Raw genomic sequence first — 21,331 nt, forward strand, 5'->3', positions numbered from 1 at the left:
AAAAAGGGCCTTTAAAAACTTCTACGATAATGAAATGCTTCTGCTGAAGTAATGACTGGTAGTTTCTGTTCCCTACCACAAACAGACATGATGGTTGTCCTATGACTGATTCCCTGTATACTAGTTTTCAAGACTGAAGCATTCTCAACAATCCTTATGAAAATATGTCTGAAGTTTTACATAGTTAAAGCCACTGAAGTACTAAAGAAATCTTTTCTAATCTACCCTTCTATAGTTGCTGGTAGAAGATTAGGATTTATCTTATAGGAAAAATGAAAGTGAGATGTTCACTGTAGGTCAAATCCAATTACTTAAGATCTTTAGAATCAATTTCCAGAAAGATGTAGGTGATAGTTGCAGGGGGAAAAAGAGGGATTGGTTTTTTAAAAGCTGTCATCTGGAGACACAGATAAGGTATTTTATACCACAGGCTTTAAGAAGGTGAAGAACTCAAAGAAAAATGTCAGGTATAGTACCTATCTGGATTAGATGCTTGACTTTATAATTATCTTTTAAGCTGAAACATGGTTAATTATCAATTTCAGCTTCAATACATCCAATTACCAAAAGGAACTTTAGTTGTTTCAGAAAATCTTAAGGGGGAGAAAAAGCAAACCCCAGTTCTAAACAGTTTGTTTAGTTTAGCATTTGTATAGAAAAATGTAGATACTATTTCATTCGAAAACATAGCAGTCACAATCACTTGTGTGAAATTTCACTTGTTGTGAAATACTCTGGGGCAAAAGATTGTCAGATCAAACTTCTTACAGATTCTGCTAAAGTTCCATGTTCCAGAATCTGATCTTTACTAAAACAACTTGTATGTCAACAATCTAACCTGTCAGACTAGTGTAGAGTCTTTTACTGAAATACCTGTGCAGGTATGTGCTCAGTGGGTGACTTCAGCTGTGTCTGTGGGAAAACCAGAAGCAACTCTGGTTTAAAGAGGAGAATTGAGAAAAAATTGCATCTTGGATAAGACTCTTACAAGTGGCTGCTCTAGCTCAGTAGTTGAAAATTCTCCTATAAGAGCATGTAGGCTTCATTTTATAATTTTAAAACAATTGTTCCAAGCAATGCATTTATTAAGTTATCACTTTTAATCTACAATAAGTATAAAAAATGAGTTTCTGGTTTAGTTTGCACTTGTCATTGAAGTTTTACCAGATTTTAAATACAATGTTTTCCACAGAGTAGCTTTCAAAAATAGCTTGTAAAAAACCTTCGATGAGTTCATCCAGACAGTGGGAGACTAAGTTCTTGACCACTAGAGACTGATCCTCATTCCCATATTCACAAGCATATGCTGACTATCAGCTATAAATTAATGTGTGAGGGGACCCTGTGAACCTCCGGCTTTAGTAGAAAGCAAAATTCTTTTCTATGCTCTTGTTTATGGATCTTACATGACATGATGATTGCATATAAGTAGAGATAAATCAGGAAATCAGGAGCCCAAACTACATACTTTCAACAGCAGCATATAGGGCACATCCTATTTGTCTGGTCTAACAAACTGATTTCATGGCCTTGCCATTCCGAAGTAGAGGTGATAGAAAAAGGTCCTAGGCTAGACTAAAAAGACTAGACTAAAAGGCTGGTGTTTGGGGGATGCTCCTGGAAAGTGAGAGATGTGGCATGATCTTCTGTAGGCTGAAGGGCCGTTGAATGCAGGGGTTTACATATGATTGAACCTCCCTTTATTTCTTTGTCCTTGCTTAGTTAAGTACCATCTTTGGGAGAAAACACTGAAGTGAATGAAACTTTGTCCTCTTGCCAGGGTTATATATCTACTTTCTAAGCCAAAATTGCTGATCTGAACTGGCTAATCTGAATCTACACTTTATTAAGTTGATGACCACATTATATAAATCTGCTGCAGTTGAGAGAACAGTAAAATGTGCCTCTTTCCTCTTAGTAAGGCGCGGCACATAAAAAGTACATAGTTTGCATATTTTAATTCTTTGAAATGATATGGGAAATGTAAATCTTTGCAGTTCTTAGAGATTGAAGAGTGATAGATTTTGACAATTTGTGGTTTGATTTTTTTTTCTCTTACAATATATAGGGATTTGCTTTAAGTGAGTGCTAATTTGTATACAAATTTCTTCTCACATAGCAACTGTACTAGTCATCACAAAAAGGAGCAAAGAGAGTATATGATATGCCCTGGAGTTCAACATGTATCATTATAGTTGTTTTATTTTTATATTTTATGATAGCTTTATTGAATGTCTATCTCAAACAAGTGACTTTGAAAATGAGAATTATCTCAGAGTCTTTGAACAGGTATACCAAAGTGGATGATAGAATTTCAGAAAAGTGAGGGACAGATGCTTTCATCTGAAACAGACACAAATTCAGAAACTAATTTGGAAGTGATAAAAATTAATTTGCACACTTTAATTGGAATCAGACTCCTGCATGAAAGAAAGGAAGGGTAGGCAGCTTGTGCTAAAGGCTGATTGAATTTTTTGTCAGGTAAGTATGTTGGACTTGGCCATTTATCCTCTTGAGCCTCTCCATGCAATATATTACATTCACCCTCTGACTGGTGTTCTTTAAAAGGATCAATGCTATTCCTGTTTTTTCCCTAGAGCCTGAAATTTCATTGATCTTGGGACTTGACATTTCTTATTACCTACTGTAGCTTCCAAGATGATGGCCACAAGAGGTGTGAGAGTTAACCCCCCTTTTTCTAATGGGAACTGTGGTGACCATTGGAACATATTGTGTCTATCAGCCCTAACCTGGGTTTGTTTAGCATTGTAACATAATCTTTAAAGGTGCTAACAATTCATCCTGTTCTAGTGAGTGTATTCTGTATATATCTAAAAGGAAGGGTAAGCATTACCATAAAAGATCTTTGTCAAGTTAACCTGCATTTTTTTTGTCTGTCATGAAGTATAGCTTTTTGTATTTGTTTTACTTAACACAATTTTGAAACAATTTAAAATTGTGAACATCAAGGGTTCTGCAACTTTATGTCTTGAAAAAATAGTTGTTCTGAAATCAGAACATTCACATATTGTTATTTATAGCTCTACATTTTAATATGCTCTAGCTTAACCTTGAAAGGGCAGTAGTTTAAAAGTAGCCACTGCCAAGTGGACTGGATGGCTGTCTGAAGGTCCTGCACAAGGACATGGACACATGTACTTAAAGAGTTATTTTATTATGACACTTGTACATTTGTACAATTTAAGTAATAATTTTTAAAATATAGTATCTTAGCACTGTTCTGGCAGAGTAGAAGCTCTCTGAAAACTAGTTTGTAGTTTTTACTGGCACTGTCTCTACTCTGGTAGCCAAGACATTTCTCTCCTAGGACTGCTATGTAAAAGTAAATGAACCAATAATCCACCTGAGCTAAGGCAGTTATCTCTAGTATTTTATCAACAGATATCTGTGCCCATGCTTTGCTGCATACACCACAGGAACTGTACAGTGCAGGGTGGTTCAGCATCTTGACGAAGTTCCCAAAGTTATTTAGTGGAAGTGATAGGAAGAGATGCTACAGATTCACACTCTTCTGTCCTCCACTATTGTTACAATCTGCTAAAATATTGCAGAAAGAATTTTTATATTCGAATATTCCCTTGAGCAAAATTAAAACTCATACAAGTTATCTGTTGAGACCAAAACTGTTTTATTAATTGCTAAGAGATGCAAAGAGAAAGAGGAAAAATTAAGAAAAGGGTAGAAAATGCTAAGATTAATTTTTAGAAGCAAAGGAAAAAGATTACCACCAAGAACTACCTATTCGTCCAAGCTGACTTGTGGAGGGGTGGGGGGGGCAGAGGGAGAGAAAGAAACAGTTTTCGCCGTTTTTTTTTTTCTCTGACTCCACCGCTTTTCGGTGATGTTATCTCTTTAGCTGCAGGGGGGTCTGGAATGCAGCCAGGATGTGGGCTTCTCCGCAGCTCACGCCGTCACTCACACTGGCCCTGTCTCAGGCTTGTGCAAAGGTCTCGGTCCTGCTGTACCTCTCAGAAATAGGGTTGGGGTGGAAAAAACTCACGTAGGAAGCATGGTGGGTCCCGGTCTGGTCCACTCCAAGACGGCAGGGGTCCAGCTTCGGACAGGCAGCTTCCAGGCGGCAGAAGGAAAGGTGAGGGTGAGGCGGAGGACAAGTTAGCGGTTGTGGCCAACTCTCTCTTCCATTCCTTGTTCCCCAATTTTCCCAAATTTCTCTTCAGCTTTTATAGTGTTCAAAGGAGGTAGTCTGTGGTGTTTTGGCACTTAGCCCTGTTCAGATGTTCACAGAGATATGATAAGGATGGACAATACCAGGATCCTTTGGCAGGAAAACTCCCATGGGAAGACTGGTGAGAACTTCTAGTGGAAAACTGACACAGAGGTTTTGGTAGGAAGTTTTTGACAGGCAGAAACAATGGCGAAACATAATTTTTGGCATTTGTATGTTATCTGTCTGTTACAACTATGTCTTTCCTTTTGGAGTCTGGTTGGTGCAAGGTACCCGAAAGTCCCCTCACGCAGGTGAATGGTTTGTAGCTGTATGCAATGCTGCTCGCATTTCTTAGCCCGAGCTGAGAATATTCTGAATATGTTAATATTCTTCTGTCAGCAATCTTTCTTTTACACCCATTGCTCCTTCATGTTGTGGACAGCGGTTGTAGCCTTATCTTTTCATCAAACTCCAGTATGGTTTTTTTTCACAGTATATATTCAAGAAAGCTATTACATTTTCACTTCCATGAAAGCCATAGTACTTTCTAAGATTTTTTTTTCTGATAAGCATCCCCTCAAAAGTCCTAACAGTAAAGCAAATAGTAAATTATTTTCAGCAAGTAATTCAGCTGTAGCCTTGTACTTGCTTTTGTCAAAGTCAGAGATTAAACGGAAGCTAGAATTTGCCTTGTGGTCTCATTTTTTTTATATAGAAGACTCCTAGATTTGTCCCCATGGCAATCTGTATATAATTCTTGTAAAAGGACAATAAGAGAGAAATAGTAACAGTCTGTTCTCTTTCTTTCCCTCTTCTTTTTTTCCTTACCGTGCAAGAGCACCATTTGTTCACAAAGAACCTGAAAATTGTATTAAGCATTATATTTTTCAGTGAGAAGGGAAGATGTGTTTTATTTTAGACTTTGTAAAAAAACTTACATGTTTGGAAATACAGTGCTGATTTTTTTCCTTTGCCCTCTAGTAATTCAGTTCAAAGGTGCTCCTTTGGGGAAATTACAGGGAGTTTACAGTGATGGTATCTCAGTTCTTAGGTAAGATATTTTCACCTGCAATTCCCTTAGAGCTGCAGCCTTTGACCTTTGACTGCATCTGTCAGTGGTGATGTGACAATGACAGAATATTTTGCTAGATTTTGAATGATTCCTGGAGTTCACAAGTTCTGTCCTTAGGAATAAAATGTAATATGACTGAGGTTCATGCCACAGCTTTTTCTGTAGAAAGTATCAGTGAATAATTTTTTCTTTGAGCCCTAAGGGGAAAAAAACCCATTTTCAATTACTGCTAGTAATGTATGAGATAATGTATAATAATATTCCATTATTAATTTGTATTTACTGAAAAACAAGACAAAACAAGGCTTATAGATATATGTTTCAGGGCAGTTATTTCTTATAAACATTTTCCTTTATAAAAAAATAAGTCAATTAAATATGCTTAATTTGCATATCCAGAATTTTTACAGTTCCATGATGTTATAGTGCTTTCCTAGGAAACACTGAGGAAAATGTCCTTTTGGAAATTTCATTATTTCTTTTTCTTTTAAAAAATTTCTAACCACATAATAATTTGATTCATTCAATTTGATACAGTCTGATGACATTTCTGTAATCAGATCTTAAGCCAAGATGGCCCTTGAGCATAATTTCTCTTTTTTTCTAGGAGGACACAAAGAAGGGAAAAAAAAAAAGAAAAAAGTGGAAAATTCTGAATCTAGTTTAATTGCTGTTTTCTTCTTTTTCTTTTATGCACATGGAGAAAACAAAACCTTAAAAGGAGATGGGGTTCTCAAAAGCAATGCTGATGGGGAAATTATAAAAATCTGAATCTCAAAATGTAGCCATCTTTTATGAGATAGAAAAAGCATCTTTTTCTTTTTGTTTTCCAACATCCATCCTTCCGTAGCAGTAGAGCTCAGTTTTCAGTTCACATCTTCAGTTTCCAGACCAAAAAGAAACTTTTATTGCAATCTCGTTTAAGCTTGGGAAACTAGGACTTACTGGGATAGCTGTTTGGATTAGAGGTAAGAAAGTATTAGTGTGTATGTACATTGCAACAATAAGACCAGTAAGATTGAAGCAACCTCTACCACTAAGTCCAAAACTGAAGTAAATCCATGGTTGCTAGCATTCAGCTTATTCAGAAAGATATTAAAATACATGGAATTTTTATTAAAATTTTCATGACAGGAGATGTTAGGATTTGACAAGAAATACTCTAGATTCATGCTAAATTTTCAAGAATTACTGTTCTATACGTTTCTGGCTACCCAAATTTTAAGCAAGAACTTAAAGCTAGACAGACACAGAAATGGTTTGCTACAATGGGTAAAAAGTGGCAAGCCCATCCCTTCAAAGGAGTTTTTTTAATCGAATCAAAAGGAAAGACCAAGACGGATGATTTATTCTGTAAGTACATAAGTGGAGAAAACACTAGAGAAGGAGAAGACCTGAAGGTAAAGGACAATGCTAACAAAAGAACAAAGAGATGCTAGAATAAAGAAACAAGAATAAATTCAATCTGAAGTTCAGACTATTTCTTTCCTTTAGAGTAGGAAAGGTCTGAAATATCCTTCCATGTCATGTACCCAGATAGCCATTTCATTAATTTATTAACTGGTTTATATGATATAAGTGTCTACAATAAAAAAAACTAAAGTCATTGACCCACAAAAGTCTATCCAAGCCTCCATTCCTAATGCATATCTTTCAAAAACCTATGCCATATTGCTTAGCTACCCAGGTAGTTCCCTTTTTAATTTGTTTTAGTGTTTAAGTATATTTCCAGTTAGAAAACTGCATTTTATTCTAGAGTTGAAATGTGTGCAACCATTCCCCCAGTGGACCTTGCTATGCTATTAGCTGCAAGATAAATTTCTGGGCTATTGGTCATCTTTTATGACCATGACTCCCAGTTACAGTAGTCAAGTCACTGCTTTGCTGCCTATGCAGTGAAGAGAAAAAACACTTTAAACACTGTGCAGCCTCCTGTCTTATTCTCTATATGAGTTGTGTGACTCTCCTTTAAGCTCATTTCTGTAAATTTGGATACAAGACTTTCACTTTTCTGGTCTACAGTGACAAAAGAGTTCTTGCCTCCTATTTGCTATGCTAACGTATTACACTGAAAGTTCATGTTGAGGAAATTTTCCTTTCTGGCTCCATAAATTCTTCTCTATATCACTTTGTTCCAGAACAGAATCTCTCTCCAGTGAACTGAGCTTATGCTTGTCCAGGAAAATTGACCTTCCACCTGGCTGCATTGAAAATATATGCAACACATTTTGCTACCTTTTTATTTACCTAGGCAATGCAGAGAATGATATAATAATGGCTTTCTCTTGTCATTGATAAACTTTGAAACTTTGCTTCAAATTTGTTATTCAAACTTTGCATCAGTTTTATGTTACAAGCATGTCTTACCAACAAAGATTTTATATTATCCCTTAGATAACATTACTGGTTAGTGTTCGATCAAGAATCAATTTCCAGCTCCTAACTGCACACTCTAATCCACACCCTATTTTACTTATATGTAGCTCGTAGTATACACCTCTCTATGGAAAAAAATTGATGATCTGTCAATGAACCAGCTTCTGTGCCATCCATGTTGTCCACAGTCAGTTCCATATAAAACAGGTTTAAATCAAAACACTGTATTACTAAGTCAAATATCTTGGGAAAAAATACATAGAGCCCATTTTAACATAGCCATGTTTATCAACTGTACCCCTCATCCTATCAAAATGAGATAAGAAGAAGACTCCCATTTCCAATACAGCATGGTGACTAGTATTAATGAGATTTTTACTTCCAGTTCTTCTTGACAGAACTGTGGATAAACCAGTTTGTTATTTTGCATAAAATTAATGTTACAGTAATTTATCTGTAGTTCCCTAGGTGATTTCTTTTGTCCTTTTTAGGTATTTCAACTACATGGGCAGAACTCCAGTCCTTTGGAATGTCCCAGTTTTCTGTATTTCATTTGTACAATGTAAATATAATCAGATGAACTCTGTATTATCCAGCAAGTTGTTAATTTTTTATTTACAATTGACTTGCTTTGCCTGGCAAAGCAATATCAAATACTGAGCATCTGTTATTATTAGAAACAACAGAAATGTTGCTGTTTGTCATATAAACACTCCATAAATGCCCACTTGTTTGAACCCCAAATAAAATTCATTTCCATCCTGAATAAAAAGAATAAATATTTAGGGAGAAGTCTATCCTATTCTCTAATAAATTTAATGTGATAAAAATGGCATAGGTATCCATATTGATGTATCTAAAATTGCATATACCCATAAACATTTTTACACATATTTTAGTCTGTAAGCATTCCCCGTGTCTCTGAATCAATATTATCTATACAATAGCAGTATGTTTCTAGTACAGTGCTGTTTGTCCTCTCTTCCTACCCCCAGTTTTGTGAAAAAAATTATGATCATTAATATTAGGAACATCCTAAACTCATACTACTCTTTAGGTTCATAGCAGAAGTCTGAAGACATATAGGTTTAACAGCAGACCTTTACATTACAGCTGTTTGTAATACTACCACACTTTGTGTTCTTTTAATTAATTTATTAATGCACTGGAAAGTTGTTCTTATGAAGCTTTATGCTACCTAAATATATTTTGCTCATTGTGCTAAGTATGAGATATTTAATCACACTGCACCTCTCTTTGATGCTTACTGATTTGAAGCAAATTATAGCGAAGTTCTTTTGTTGATAAACCAGGTCTGATTTGGCATTCCCTGTTGTTTTCTTTTTCTTGTTCTTCTCACTTTTTTTGTTCTTTAACAGGTGATTATCCAGCTCCTCGCGCTGTTCTAACTGGCCACGACCATGAAGTTGTCTGCGTGTCAGTCTGTGCAGAGCTGGGACTTGTTATCAGTGGTGCTAAAGGTCAGAAATGTTTTTATGATTTAAGTCTTAAATTTTTAGAGTCTTTTTTAGTGGGACTTCTCAGACTTTCTGCACACCACATATACTTTAATCATCCAAAGTAATCTCTACTAAGACGTGTTGTAATTCTGGGGGAATCTGAATCAGTTTACTCTGAAAATTGTTACTTACCATCTGTACTTATGAGTTGAGATATAAAGTAAATTGTTCATTGCTTCCAACCATTAGTCTTTGCAGCTATTCCCCCAGTTCTGAAAGGTTCTTTTATAGAAATGTATGCAATAATTCTAATGACATCTAGTGATTTTTAAGAAACCTATATATGGAGATGTGTATTTTGGGGAGGTCCAACTCCAAGTTCTCCACTCTGATCTTAAATGAATGGTAGTTTCTAGCACTGACCTCACTTTCCAGGGCAGCAGGATCAGTTTGCTTGGCTTTGGATCTGTGTACATTTTATCCAGTAGGGGGGTTTTTTTGCAGTGATTTCTAAATAATAATGAGCACTGCAGGTTTGTTGTTATCTCTCTTAATGTTTTTCAGTCATCTGTTCACACTTTCTCATTGTTATGTATGAAATCCAAAGCACCCAAAAATTGCTAATGCAAGTGTTCAAAATCCTTTCCAAATCTGCAGCAGTCTCTTGTATAACTGGTAATCAATGTAAATAAAGCACCAGCCTCAGTGAGTGTTTGCTTCACCCTTCCTTACTCTCTCCTTGATTTGTTATATTTTAGTTGTTTTACTCATCTTCTCCTCTTCCCCATTAATTCCAAGCCCACTTTTCTCCCCCACTGCTCTGTCTCGTTGAACTTCTTAATTTGTCAAATTGCATGTCTTTTTTCCTTTCCTATTTGCCTCTCCCTCCTCTCCCTTTTCTCTTAGTTTCTTTTGTGCTACATCATCTCTTCTCCCTTCTTGTTTCCTTTCTATACATTACCCTTGTCCTTCCTTAAGCTTCTTTTTTTATTTTCCTGTCTCATTTCCACTCTACTCCTACATCCACTTCTAGTGACTTGCTTTCTCTGTCTAGAGTGATGCCTGTTTAATTCATCCCCATGGATATCTTTGTACTCCTTTTTCAAAAGTTTGCTACTTCTGAGGGTAAGAAGAAGGTGATACTTGCTCTGCTGGCTTTTGCTCATAGCTGAGCTCCTGGGTTATTTTTTTTTTATACTGCCTTGGAGCTCAACATTTATTTTCAAGCTGAGTGTGAAACTTTTGAGTAAAACCATGTTTTAGGAAAGCCCATTAGGAAATCCTAATGGGTAATTAACTGTCATGATGGCATACTGCATAACAGTCATAGGCAAAGTCAAGACATTTGGGAAAAAAATGTACAGTGATGCCGATCCTAAAATTTTTCTCTTGCAGCACTGCTATTTCTTACTCTTTAAGGCAGGTTCATACACTCTTGCTGCCATAATAGCCTACTCTTTCTTTTTATAAATTATAGTCTATCTTTTTATAAATTTCCTCTTCTTAAAATAGATGGAATCTGTACTCTGTTATCTTCTGCTTCATTAAGTGTATGATGTTTTGGTAACTTACACATTTTTAGAGGTAAAGGCTGATGGAGAACCAAAGACTTTTAAATCAAATTCAGAATATGTTTGTAATTGATCAAGAGAAATGGAGGCCCAGTCTGTCTCCTGAGGTACTCTTCTCGTGTCCTTCCTCTTCAAACTCTAGTCTGTATAAAAAAATGCAGAGAGAAAATAATTTTTTTTTTATTGCTGTTTTCCAAGAGATGCTTTTTTTAAAGCTTCTTCAGTTCTGTTCTTTCCAGTCTTTTCCAGTTTCTTAGGTTGTATCTCATGGTAGAGCTGCATTGCCCTGCCATCCTGCCTGAGTGCAGCCTGTGCTTCCTGGTGGGCAGCTGTTCCTCTGGAGCTGGCTGTAGCACTGCGATAACACGCACAGCGCTCAAGAACCTGCTGAGGCAGGGAGACAGCAAATATAGGACTCCTCTGAGTAAAATCCTGTGTGTCAGGTTGATTTTTTCACATTCTTACCCAACAAACCCAAAAGAGAGTGGTCAGTCTGTATGTCCTTACAATAGCGTCCTAAATCAGATGTGCCTTTTTGTGTCCATGACAACTCAGCTGTGAAGGTATTACACTTTTCTTTGGAAAAATCTAACAAGGTAACTGTTCTAAATGTGGAGGCATCACTTCTTGTAAAATTCTGGCACTTTAGTATTTCCAAAGCTGAAACTCAACTTTTTGAGAAAATAAGTTAATTCCATTGCAGTAGTATCCCATGGACACAGTCAATAAGTCAGTGCGCAGTCCCTCTGCATAAAGACTTTATGCAAATACAGATAAAATCATGTTTTCAGAGGGTTTACAAATGAGGTCACTGATGCTGTAATTCATTCTACCTGGGTAAACCAGCTGCTGTGCGCATTTCAGAGAAGTTAGAAGGGCTTAATGCGGGGTGGCTCAGTCTGACAATATGATTTTACTTTAAGGGTCATAAGCCAGTTGGATAAGGAAGAGATTGCTGTGCTACCCAGCAGTATCCTGTGATTCATAAAAGACAACAATTAGTATTTACTGTGATTCATTACATTTATCACAGAAGAAACTCTTTTTCTCGCTGAGAATATAGATCTCTCTTTCAAAAGAGCTTTTCTCAAAAATCTTGGAATGGAAATAGCTTAATTTTGCATCTTAAAAATGTTCATTGTAGTTTTCATAGCTGTTTGTTTCTTTCATGAGCAGTAATAAAAAAATATTAAAATCTCATATTTAAATCTCTCTGGAGTAAATGGAGTTATAGTGTGATGTCCTAAAATCTCTTATAGTCCAAGTATCATTGTAACTGTTGGCTATCAGATGACTCCCTTTGCTAAAACGATTCAGGACTGAAACCTATGCATAATATGTTCATTGGGGCAGAGGATCTACAGGAACTGCCATTGTCTGTAGGAGAAATATGCAGTAATACAATCATATGCCCTCTGGGAGTTGCTTCTACTAGTCACTGATAGAGCCCCATCTGTTTAATTTGATTGGACAGGCTAAAAAGAGTTCATGTTGTTGGAGAAAATCAGTAAGACTGAGACTTCTGAATGCTTGGAAGCAGGAAAAAGTATTTTAAGAGATAAATCAATAAAACCTACTACCAGTTTTAGGCATGTTGTATCTATTTTCTTGATATGCGAACTCTTACATTTCCTTTCCTGTTGCATGTTTTAAATTCCTTGGGCAAACATCGAGCTTCTCATATCACATGCAGGACTAATGTGATATAAATGTGTATTATGCATTCCTTTTGTGCACAGAGTATATAGTTTGTATAAGCAGAAAATGTATGATATATTATGTTTTCATATACAGAAGGTCCTTGCCTAGTGCACACAATTACTGGAGATTTGCTGAGAGCCCTGGAAGGAACAGAAAACTGCTTGTATCCTCGCTTAATTTCAGTATCTAGTGAAGGTCACTGCATCATCTACTATGAACGAGGACGGTTCAGCAATTTCAGCATTAATGGCAAACTCTTAGCTCAGATGGAGATCAACGATTCAACCAGGGTAAATCTAAATGCAAACAAACATTTTTTGTGTGTCATCTTTATTTATTAAAATAAATTGAATTGATTTGCTGTATGGTTTAAAGGTAATCATATATGTAAAATTGCTGCCTTCTGGTTAAGTCATTGAAACACATATTCTTTCATCACCATGTCCAAATACAAAAATGCACTTGAGCTTTTCCAGAATAAATAAGAACAAATAGTTTATGATCCCACACGATTCCTAGAATTTTTGTTTGGAATTAAATTTCAGTGGGAAATATGTCTTTGAAACAAAATGCTCTGAAAAGTCTTCATTCTTCATTTATTACCCAAGACATGAATTCACGCCTTCGGGACTCTGCTCTCTCACTAGCAATTGAAGCAGCATTAAGAATGCAGATCACTGCTCTGCTTTAGATGTTAGTGATGGCACCAAGTATTGTAGAACAAACTACGTTATGTAAAAATGCTGAACTCAAGTATTGGCAGATTCAGCTAAAGAGCTTTTTTGTTATATATCATGTTTAAAAGCATACAATTGTTTTATTTAAAGTGGATTTGGATTTATTTAAAATCCAAAATTTGTTGGTTTCTTTTTGACTGGGGAGAAAGAGGATTGGAACTCTTTTTCTTGAAATTTAAAGTGGATAAAACATAAGAGATGCTTATAAGTTGACTGATTTTTTTAAATATTGAGACAATATCCATAAAAACTAACTGTGTGCTTGGGATTTGTCTTTTTCTCCTGAAGGCCATCCTGCTGAGCAGTGATGGGCAGAACCTGGTGACAGGAGGAGACAACGGTGTAGTGGAAGTATGGCAGGCCTGTGACTTCAAGCAGCTCTATATTTACCCTGGCTGTGATGCTGGCATAAGAGCTATGGATCTGTCTCATGATCAGAGGTGAATTTGCCTTTCATATTTGTATGTAAATGCTAAAATTTCACAAAGTATACATCTTCATGAACTTTAAGTTATGAATTTATTGTATGCAGTCGTTAACAGGATATGTAAAAAACCATTACCCCTGTTGTTATCTTGTTGATTTATCTGACTCAACACTTCCTCTGATCCTTGAGTCTCATAATGCAAGCACTTAACATTAAGGTGAGATCTTATATCATTGAAGTCAGTAAGCCAGACACTCAGCCAGCAAGAAATGGCTAAAATTGCATTAACTGAAGAACATAGGAATAGTCAGACTGGATCAGAGTGCAATAGTACCTATTAACCAATGCCTGAAAGAAACAATTAAAAAAGTTTGTGGTACCTCTCTGATTTTCAGCCATGTAGAACTTGAGAACTTCTTGGGGTTGCATCTAGTCCATGTGTAACATTATCAGTGGATTGATCCATGAGAATTGAATGTGGTCATTTCCTTTAACCTTCCTGAGCAATGGAGATGCAGTGTACAAGCCTAGATTTTTGCAGTACTGCTGTGTCACTGAAATGCCCACAGTCAATGTACAAGATACATGCATCTAGTCCCTCAGTCTTCTACTGTGATTATATTGTAAGCCTATATGTTGCATTTATACAGAGTTATGAGTGGTTTTTTGTTTGCATCATGCATCAGTCTTGTATTCCTTATCAATATACAAACTCATGACACGCAAAGAATTCCCAGGATATTAAAAAAATCGTACAGCGTTCATTTAAGTTAATTTTTTCTTACACTTTTCAGCTTTCCTATTCATTCTGTAAAGTAACAAAAACACCTTTAAGCAAAATAGGTATCTAATTTACTCAGGTATGCACAGATGACTTGAAACAATTTTTTTTGCCTCAAACTTACTCTTATTGAAAATAACTTACAGAAAGAAGCCTATTTGCTTCTAGAGCTTTGCCAGTTTATACTTGCATCATATACTCTGAATTGTTCAAAGGGATTTATTTACACTGAAAAAAATTCCAGCTAGCCTATTTTCTCCATCCCTTATTGCAATACAAGGCTGGGAAGCCCCATCTGTACAAAATGCTTTAAGGACCTGCTTAACTTTAGACACGTAATTAAGCAGAGGGTGGTTTTTGTATGGTTTCATAGAAGTTGTGCTAGACACCTTATCCAATATTTAAACTCAGCTACCAGAATTAGATATGGGATAACTGGAGAATCCCCTCAACTATTGCTACCAAAACAACATAAATCTGGGGCTACATTTCAATATGAAGCTTTTTGTGAGTACTAGGGTGTGATCAGCTTATGATTAAGGGACCAGTTCAGTTGTCTTCACAGAGGCATCTCATTATGTCTGGGAGGCCCTAGGATATCCAGCTGATCCCAGCTGCAGCCCCACGTGCAAAGAGCTCCACGTCCTGTGTCCCAGCTGCTAGCCAGCATAGACATGTCAGCCATCCTAGGTCACCTCTAGTATCATGAGATACCTGCAATTATGTAGCTGGGTTCTAAAACGTCTGAATGAAAGTGTTTTCACACAGATGTCTTCTTGTGAGCTAGAGGAATAAGTTTCTGTAATAACAGTGGTGATTTATTTGCTACAGCCTGTGGAATATAAAAAACAATTAAGCTCATCCTAAAGTACATGTCCAGTGACCTGTAGAGAGTTGATCTCAGGCTGCACTGAAGGTGCTGGTCAGGGCCTAATTTGATTGTCTACTCATAGCCAGTTAGTACTGTTTGAGATACCTCGGTGGTCTGAGGGTGACACATGGCAAAGGACCTAGTGAAGACCCACACCTTTCTGCAGAGGCAGCTGGAATCAAGGCAGGACACGTGAGAGCATCTCAAATGACATTATTCTGGAACACCTCTCCTATGAAGACAGGCTGAGAGAGTTGAGGTTGTTCAGCTTGAAGAAGATCTAACTTTAGGAAAACATCATTGTGACCTTTCAGTACTTAAAGGGGGCTTACAAGAAGGAGGGAGAGCAACTTTTTACTTGGGCAGGTAGTGATAGGACAAGGAGGGACAGTTTTAACCTAAAAAAGGAGAGATTCAGATTAGATATTAGGAAGAAGTTTTTAGAGGATGGTGAGACACTGGAACAAATTGCCCAGGGAAGCTGTGGATGCCCCACTCCTGGAAACATTCAAGTCCAAGTTGGATGGGGTCCTGGGCAACCTGGTGTAGTGAATGGTATCCCTGTCCACGGCAGGGAGGTTGGAACAGGATTCTATGATTCTAAGATTCTTTGATTTTAATTACGTGAAGGTGAGTGAATGGACCTCTCATCTCCCATGGCAACATGGAAGTTTGGCTCATATGTCAACACCTAAATGTAGCATCTCCATTGCAAACTTGGTCATCACCCATGATCTTAATCTTCAGACAGTGTTGCAAAAAGTGCCTTGTTCTTTTAGCTTTTTTACTGTTTATGATAAACTATCCCTCGAGAAGGTAAAGGAGAATTAACATTACCATCTTTGATATCTTTTTCAGAACTCTGATTACTGGCATGGCTTCTGGAAGCATCGTAGCTTTTAACATAGATTTTAACCGGTGGCATTATGAACATCAGAACAGATACTGAAACTGAATGAAGAACTGAAAGCCCAGGTAAAGCTGAGAGCACAAGTGCTGCAATGAAAGGTGTAGTCTCTGGTGGAAAACCACGTCTGCATTGACCTCCGTTGTACATTCCATTACACCCAGCAATAGCTGTACATTGTAGTCAGCAACCATTTTACTTTGTGTGTTTTTTCACAACTGAACACCAGCTGCTGAGAAGCAAGCTTGTATCATGTAAATTATATGAATTAGGAAATGTTTTGGTAATTATTTCATATATCTTTCTTTATTGAGAAAAGGTAGTAGGATGCGCCACAAGAGACTTTTGAAAATTCTGGGGAATCTTGTGTCCAGTTATTTCAATGTTTAGGCTTTAAACCTAACATGCATCCCATCTCCAGCCTCTTTTCAAGCTGAGATTAAAAAAAATATGTTTGATACTTTGTACATCAGATGCACATCTTAACTTTAAAGGGATACTTTTGTAAAAGTAAAACCTTGTATAAAGAACAAAACTGTTTCTTAATTTTATTGTGGAGTTACAACTTGCATGTACTTTAAACCTGGTGTCTTGAAGGAACAGGTGCATTCACACAAATCAGACTGGAGATCTGCCTAAGGGTACAGCTTGTTTTAAAGGGTTGAATTTGGGAGCAAACAGTAATTTTGACATTTCTACCCACACGTTTTTCACTTTTCGAATCTAAAGTTTACCCCTATGAAGTGGAGTTCTGCTCGTGAAGCATTTGGATAAAAAGCCATCATTTGCCATATTTATACTTTAAACAATAGAAATCAATTTCCTCCCTTTTAAATTCAAAAACTAGACAGAAAGGGAGCAAAGAGGGAAGTTCAGTTTAATGCTTTGTAGTGCTTAATGACTCCCAATACAGACAAAGTGCTATACTTCTGGATTATTAATATTTGGCCTACAAAACACGGGCAGGAGCCCTCATTGATTTTTTACCTTATTTGTTCTCTAAGGAGCTGAGCCTTAGTTTCATTGTAAAGGTGACTGAGGTTGTTCTTTTCAGTTCTTCTGAAAATCTCACCTGAAGCCACTCAGATTAAGGCACTTCATCTTTTACAATACTGTAATGATAATTATCGGAATAATTTTCTGCACATTGTACTGATCAAATTACACACCCAGGGGTATATACACTTTAATTCATGTTTCTTCTTTGTATATTTGGTGACTGTATTGTCATAGATGTACATATTGTGTCGGTAGGGCTATGAGGCATGTAACAGGAATGTAATTTTCTCAGAATTTACACTCACTTGCAGTCATTTATTTAAAAAGATAATGGATTCTTTGTATTGGCACTTTGCACCAGAAACATATCATTATTTATTGATGTGATTACTTATTTGTTATTCACCTTGTATTAGTAAGTTTAGCACTAAATTTCCTTCTTCATTGTTGTTTGTATTTATGATTCGGCAATCATGGGGATCAGCGTAATGATTAAGTTATTCATCACCTGTCTGTAAGCAATATCTTGAGTTCGTAGCTTAGAATTGGGAGACTATTGAACATCTGGAAGACAAGTTCATTTCATCTTGGGATCATGGTGAAATATTTTGGATATATAAATTCCTTAAGCTATTGTAACCATGTTTTATTGCAAACATGTAAAATATGCCAGATGTGTGTGAGTTGGAAATCAAAAAGAAAAATAAAATATGCAAAGAATTCAGGGATTGCTTTTCATTTCAATAAACTTTTTGTCAAAACATTCACATTATCATTAGGAATAAACAATTATTTTAAGAAATCCTTACTGATATGCCAAGTATATGCCAAAAATTATGCATGTCTGGGTGGTTGTATTTCCTAGGGTCTCAGGAAAAAAGCCAGAGGTTACAGAGTGAGTTTTGCAACTCTTTTGATTGTCAGTACATGGAGAGAAGCTATCAGAGATACTCTGTTCAGCAGCAGTGAAAAATCAAAGCCTTTAAGGGTTATTTAGGATCCTTGTGAACAGACAATAATCTTATATAATAGACCTTGCACAGAGCAAAGATCTAATGAGAGCAATTTTGGATATCTCCCAATATCTAATACGATGGATAAATTTAATCTTATTTTGGGCATTGAAAGTTAGATATTTACAGTATCTGCATATCAAGACAAAACAGGTGGGACAAATTGCCTTTTGGAAATGCTGAGGTCCCTGCAAAGATTACAGCAAGTAAGTGGAGATAGATATATGTCTGAAAGTCAGATGTCTAAGTTAAGGTAGCAATCATAAACCAAATGCTTTCCTCATAAGTAGAAAAATCCCAAAAGTTTTCAAATTCTCAATAGCAGAATAGCAACCAACACTTCAATTTGTTGCCCTACTCATTGCCTTTACATTTAGAAGGATTGTTCTTTAAATATTTATCAAAATGAACTAAAGCCAATACTTGAGAACCTTATTAGAATATAGTATATTTTTGAGCAGATACTATTTATATCAATCAGCTTTCGAATATAGAATAACCAAAACTGATTATTTTTTAGCTGGAGGAGATATGGAGGAGGAGATGAGAGGATTGGTGTGTTAACAGTATTGTGAGAAACAGTTTAGTGATATGTCACAACCTCCATTCCATCATTATACAAGTATCACCCGTAATTTCATATATTATTCAACAAATTGATTTAAAAATACGCCATTGCAATTAAACAAAAATGGATATTGCTATTATTTTAATTAATACTGTTGTTTTCATAAAGTCTCTCAGCATGACATGAAATACAATTTAGTCACAAATTAGAAGTTTTTGTGCTCAAGCAAACCTTTATATGAGAAATTTGTCATGAGTTACAAGAATAAAAAAAAATCCCACTGTATTGTATTCACAGGTAGGGGTACCCAAACAAGTTGGGCTCATAATAATAGTAGTAATGTAATGTTACTACTACTGCTACTACGACTACTACTACTACTACTAATAATAATAATGTGCCAACTCCATTATGGTTAAAGTTATAAAAATAGAGTTTCCACAAAGGCACAGGATAAGGAGAATATATTAGAGAGCTGGTATAGTTACATAGACCAACTCGATATAGTTTTTGTGGTGGAACGCCCCTGCCACCTTGTACTCTCTGTTTAATTTCTATTTATTAAGAAAAAAAGTTGTATGATTGGGTCAGGATATTTAAATTCCTTTATTGCATTTGTTGATTTGTGTTAATTACATTAGTATACAGCTACTTGTTGCAGGGTCTCTTTTTGTAAACAGACAATATACACAGATCTCAATTTACATCATAAGTCTTTTCCAAAGCTTCAGCTGCCCATTTCTGTCACACAGTATATCTAGTCTGACTCACTTTTTTTCTCTATGGAAATTAGAGCTACTTATCCCCAGAGAGTCTCTGAGAACTGCTTGTGGAACATGAAGCAGCTTTGACCAAACCAGTTAAATGCAATTAATCTCTCAGCTAAGGGAGATGCAGCATTAAGGATAAAACTGTGCAACTAAAGTATGCCTACAATGTAAATAATGCACAGTTATTGGCTGTGTTTCTGCCAGTTCATCCTAGGTTAAGCTCTTGACTGTAAGCCATTGCCATACAGGAGAAACAATGCAACAGCTATGAGGTGTATTCCTTGTCCAGATTCTACCACTGTTGGAGGAAATGCTGATTTCTCTACATGAGCAATAATAAAATAAAAGCTTCTGCATATTTTCCCCCAGGAAACACTAGTTAGGCTCAATTTGCTGGGAGAACTTTGGATAAATAATGATTATGCTGATAGACAATCTTGTGGGTTGTGCTTGTAGAGCTAAAAATGCTGCCTGTGAACAACAGTTGTGGTGAGTGCTTGTTATAATACGGTGCATCAACCCTGCTGACAAGCAAGCAGGATGTTTGAAGCAAGCCTTGTGCTCCCAGGGATAAAAGCATTTGAAGCAGACACAGGGAGCGAAGGGCTGACTTATGACAACAGCAAGAGAACCACCTCCTGATACAAGATGTCTAGTACATATAAATATTTCATTTGGATACTTACTGCTGGAGTTTATGCTCACATTTTTCAAGGATTTAACTGTGGACTGGTTTTATTTGGGCTTAAGTGTGGACGTGTGAGTGTGTTACTTGCAAACTATGAAAATGCGTGGACTAAAGTTGGTATTTAAAGAAAAAAAGTAATGGAAGTTTATATGTCTGTGCAGTACAGTTTATAGACTCTAACCCCAATGATTATTTTTGCAACATCTACAGTTAACTTTCAATATGTGAAACTGACAAGGAAAACAAGTCCTGAACCTGCTTTCTTGTAAAGTTTATAAGCTGTGGCCATAGAATTAATTTACAGAGGGATTTACGTAGATGAAAATCAGCCAAACAGCTGAACTTAGTTTACAGGTCCCTCCATAGTGATATCATGCCTAAACTACACTACAGCTCCACACTGTTACTAGAAGTAAGCTCTCTCTCAGTTGCACCCCATTTGCACAAAAAAGGACTTGGGTAATTAATGGGTACCTATGTGCAAAATTTGGAGTCTGGAGTGCTTTTTATTCATGAAAGGGTTGGCATAAAGGCTCTGTGTGCTTAAGGGTGCCACAATGCCAAGCCACCTTCAGCCTAGCATTCCTAACATCAAGAAGAAAATATCCTTTTATGTGTAAAACTAGGTAGAAAAAAAAAATCTCTTCTGGTAAGAGAAGACTACAGACAGCTAAAAGCTATCTGCAACAGGGGACTTGACTTAAAAGTTTCATGTGTTTATACTTTGGAGGGACTTAGTCTATTCAAGATGCTGCAATGACCAAGCCCTATGGCAAAGTTAATTCTTGTATCACGAGTGTGCAAATTTAAGAATGATGCGCTTGGTTTCCCTCACTGTGTAGCAGAACTAGTCCCTGCCAGAAAAGGCAACAGAACAATTGAAAGTGGTCTTTCAGTCCCACTGTACAGCTATGTGTATAAAACCAGTGCCTATGACTTTTCAGATACATTAGTTTGTACAGAGCTATCAAACAGGAAATAAAACAGTACATGGTGGCCAGTGTCCCTGCATTCACATCTTTCCAAATAATAGTAGCAGAAAAAGGACTGTTTCAGTAAGAAGGCAGCAGCACTCTGGAAAGGGGCCGGGGACTTGGAGAAAAGTCAGAGGGATAGATTTCTCCTACAACAAAACACTGTGTCCATTTCTTTCAAATAGGCTGGGACAGATTGTCCCAGCTCTACCTTGCAATGTCCTTTT

The 21,331-nt window shown here is 36.6% G+C and overlaps 1 protein-coding gene across 11 annotated transcripts in view; it reads left to right on the forward strand.

Moving 5' to 3' along the window:
* The window catches only part of NBEA (neurobeachin), a 473,951-nt gene extending 456,136 nt beyond the window's left edge, over positions 1 to 17,815 (forward strand). For all 11 annotated transcript variants that reach the window (XM_064645536.1, XM_064645533.1, XM_064645538.1 and 8 more), the window contains 4 exons: positions 9,017 to 9,118; positions 12,463 to 12,659; positions 13,395 to 13,546; positions 16,044 to 17,815. In XM_064645536.1, the coding sequence (XP_064501606.1) occupies positions 9,017 to 9,118; positions 12,463 to 12,659; positions 13,395 to 13,546; positions 16,044 to 16,134 (542 nt within the window). In that variant the 3' untranslated portion in view covers positions 16,135 to 17,815. The remainder of the gene's footprint in view (positions 1 to 9,016; positions 9,119 to 12,462; positions 12,660 to 13,394; positions 13,547 to 16,043) is intronic.
* The last annotated feature ends 3,516 nt before the right edge of the window (positions 17,816 to 21,331 follow it).

This window comes from Pseudopipra pipra, chromosome 2 (assembly GCF_036250125.1).
Source record: "Pseudopipra pipra isolate bDixPip1 chromosome 2, bDixPip1.hap1, whole genome shotgun sequence".
Classification (NCBI taxonomy): Eukaryota; Metazoa; Chordata; class Aves; order Passeriformes; family Pipridae; genus Pseudopipra; species Pseudopipra pipra.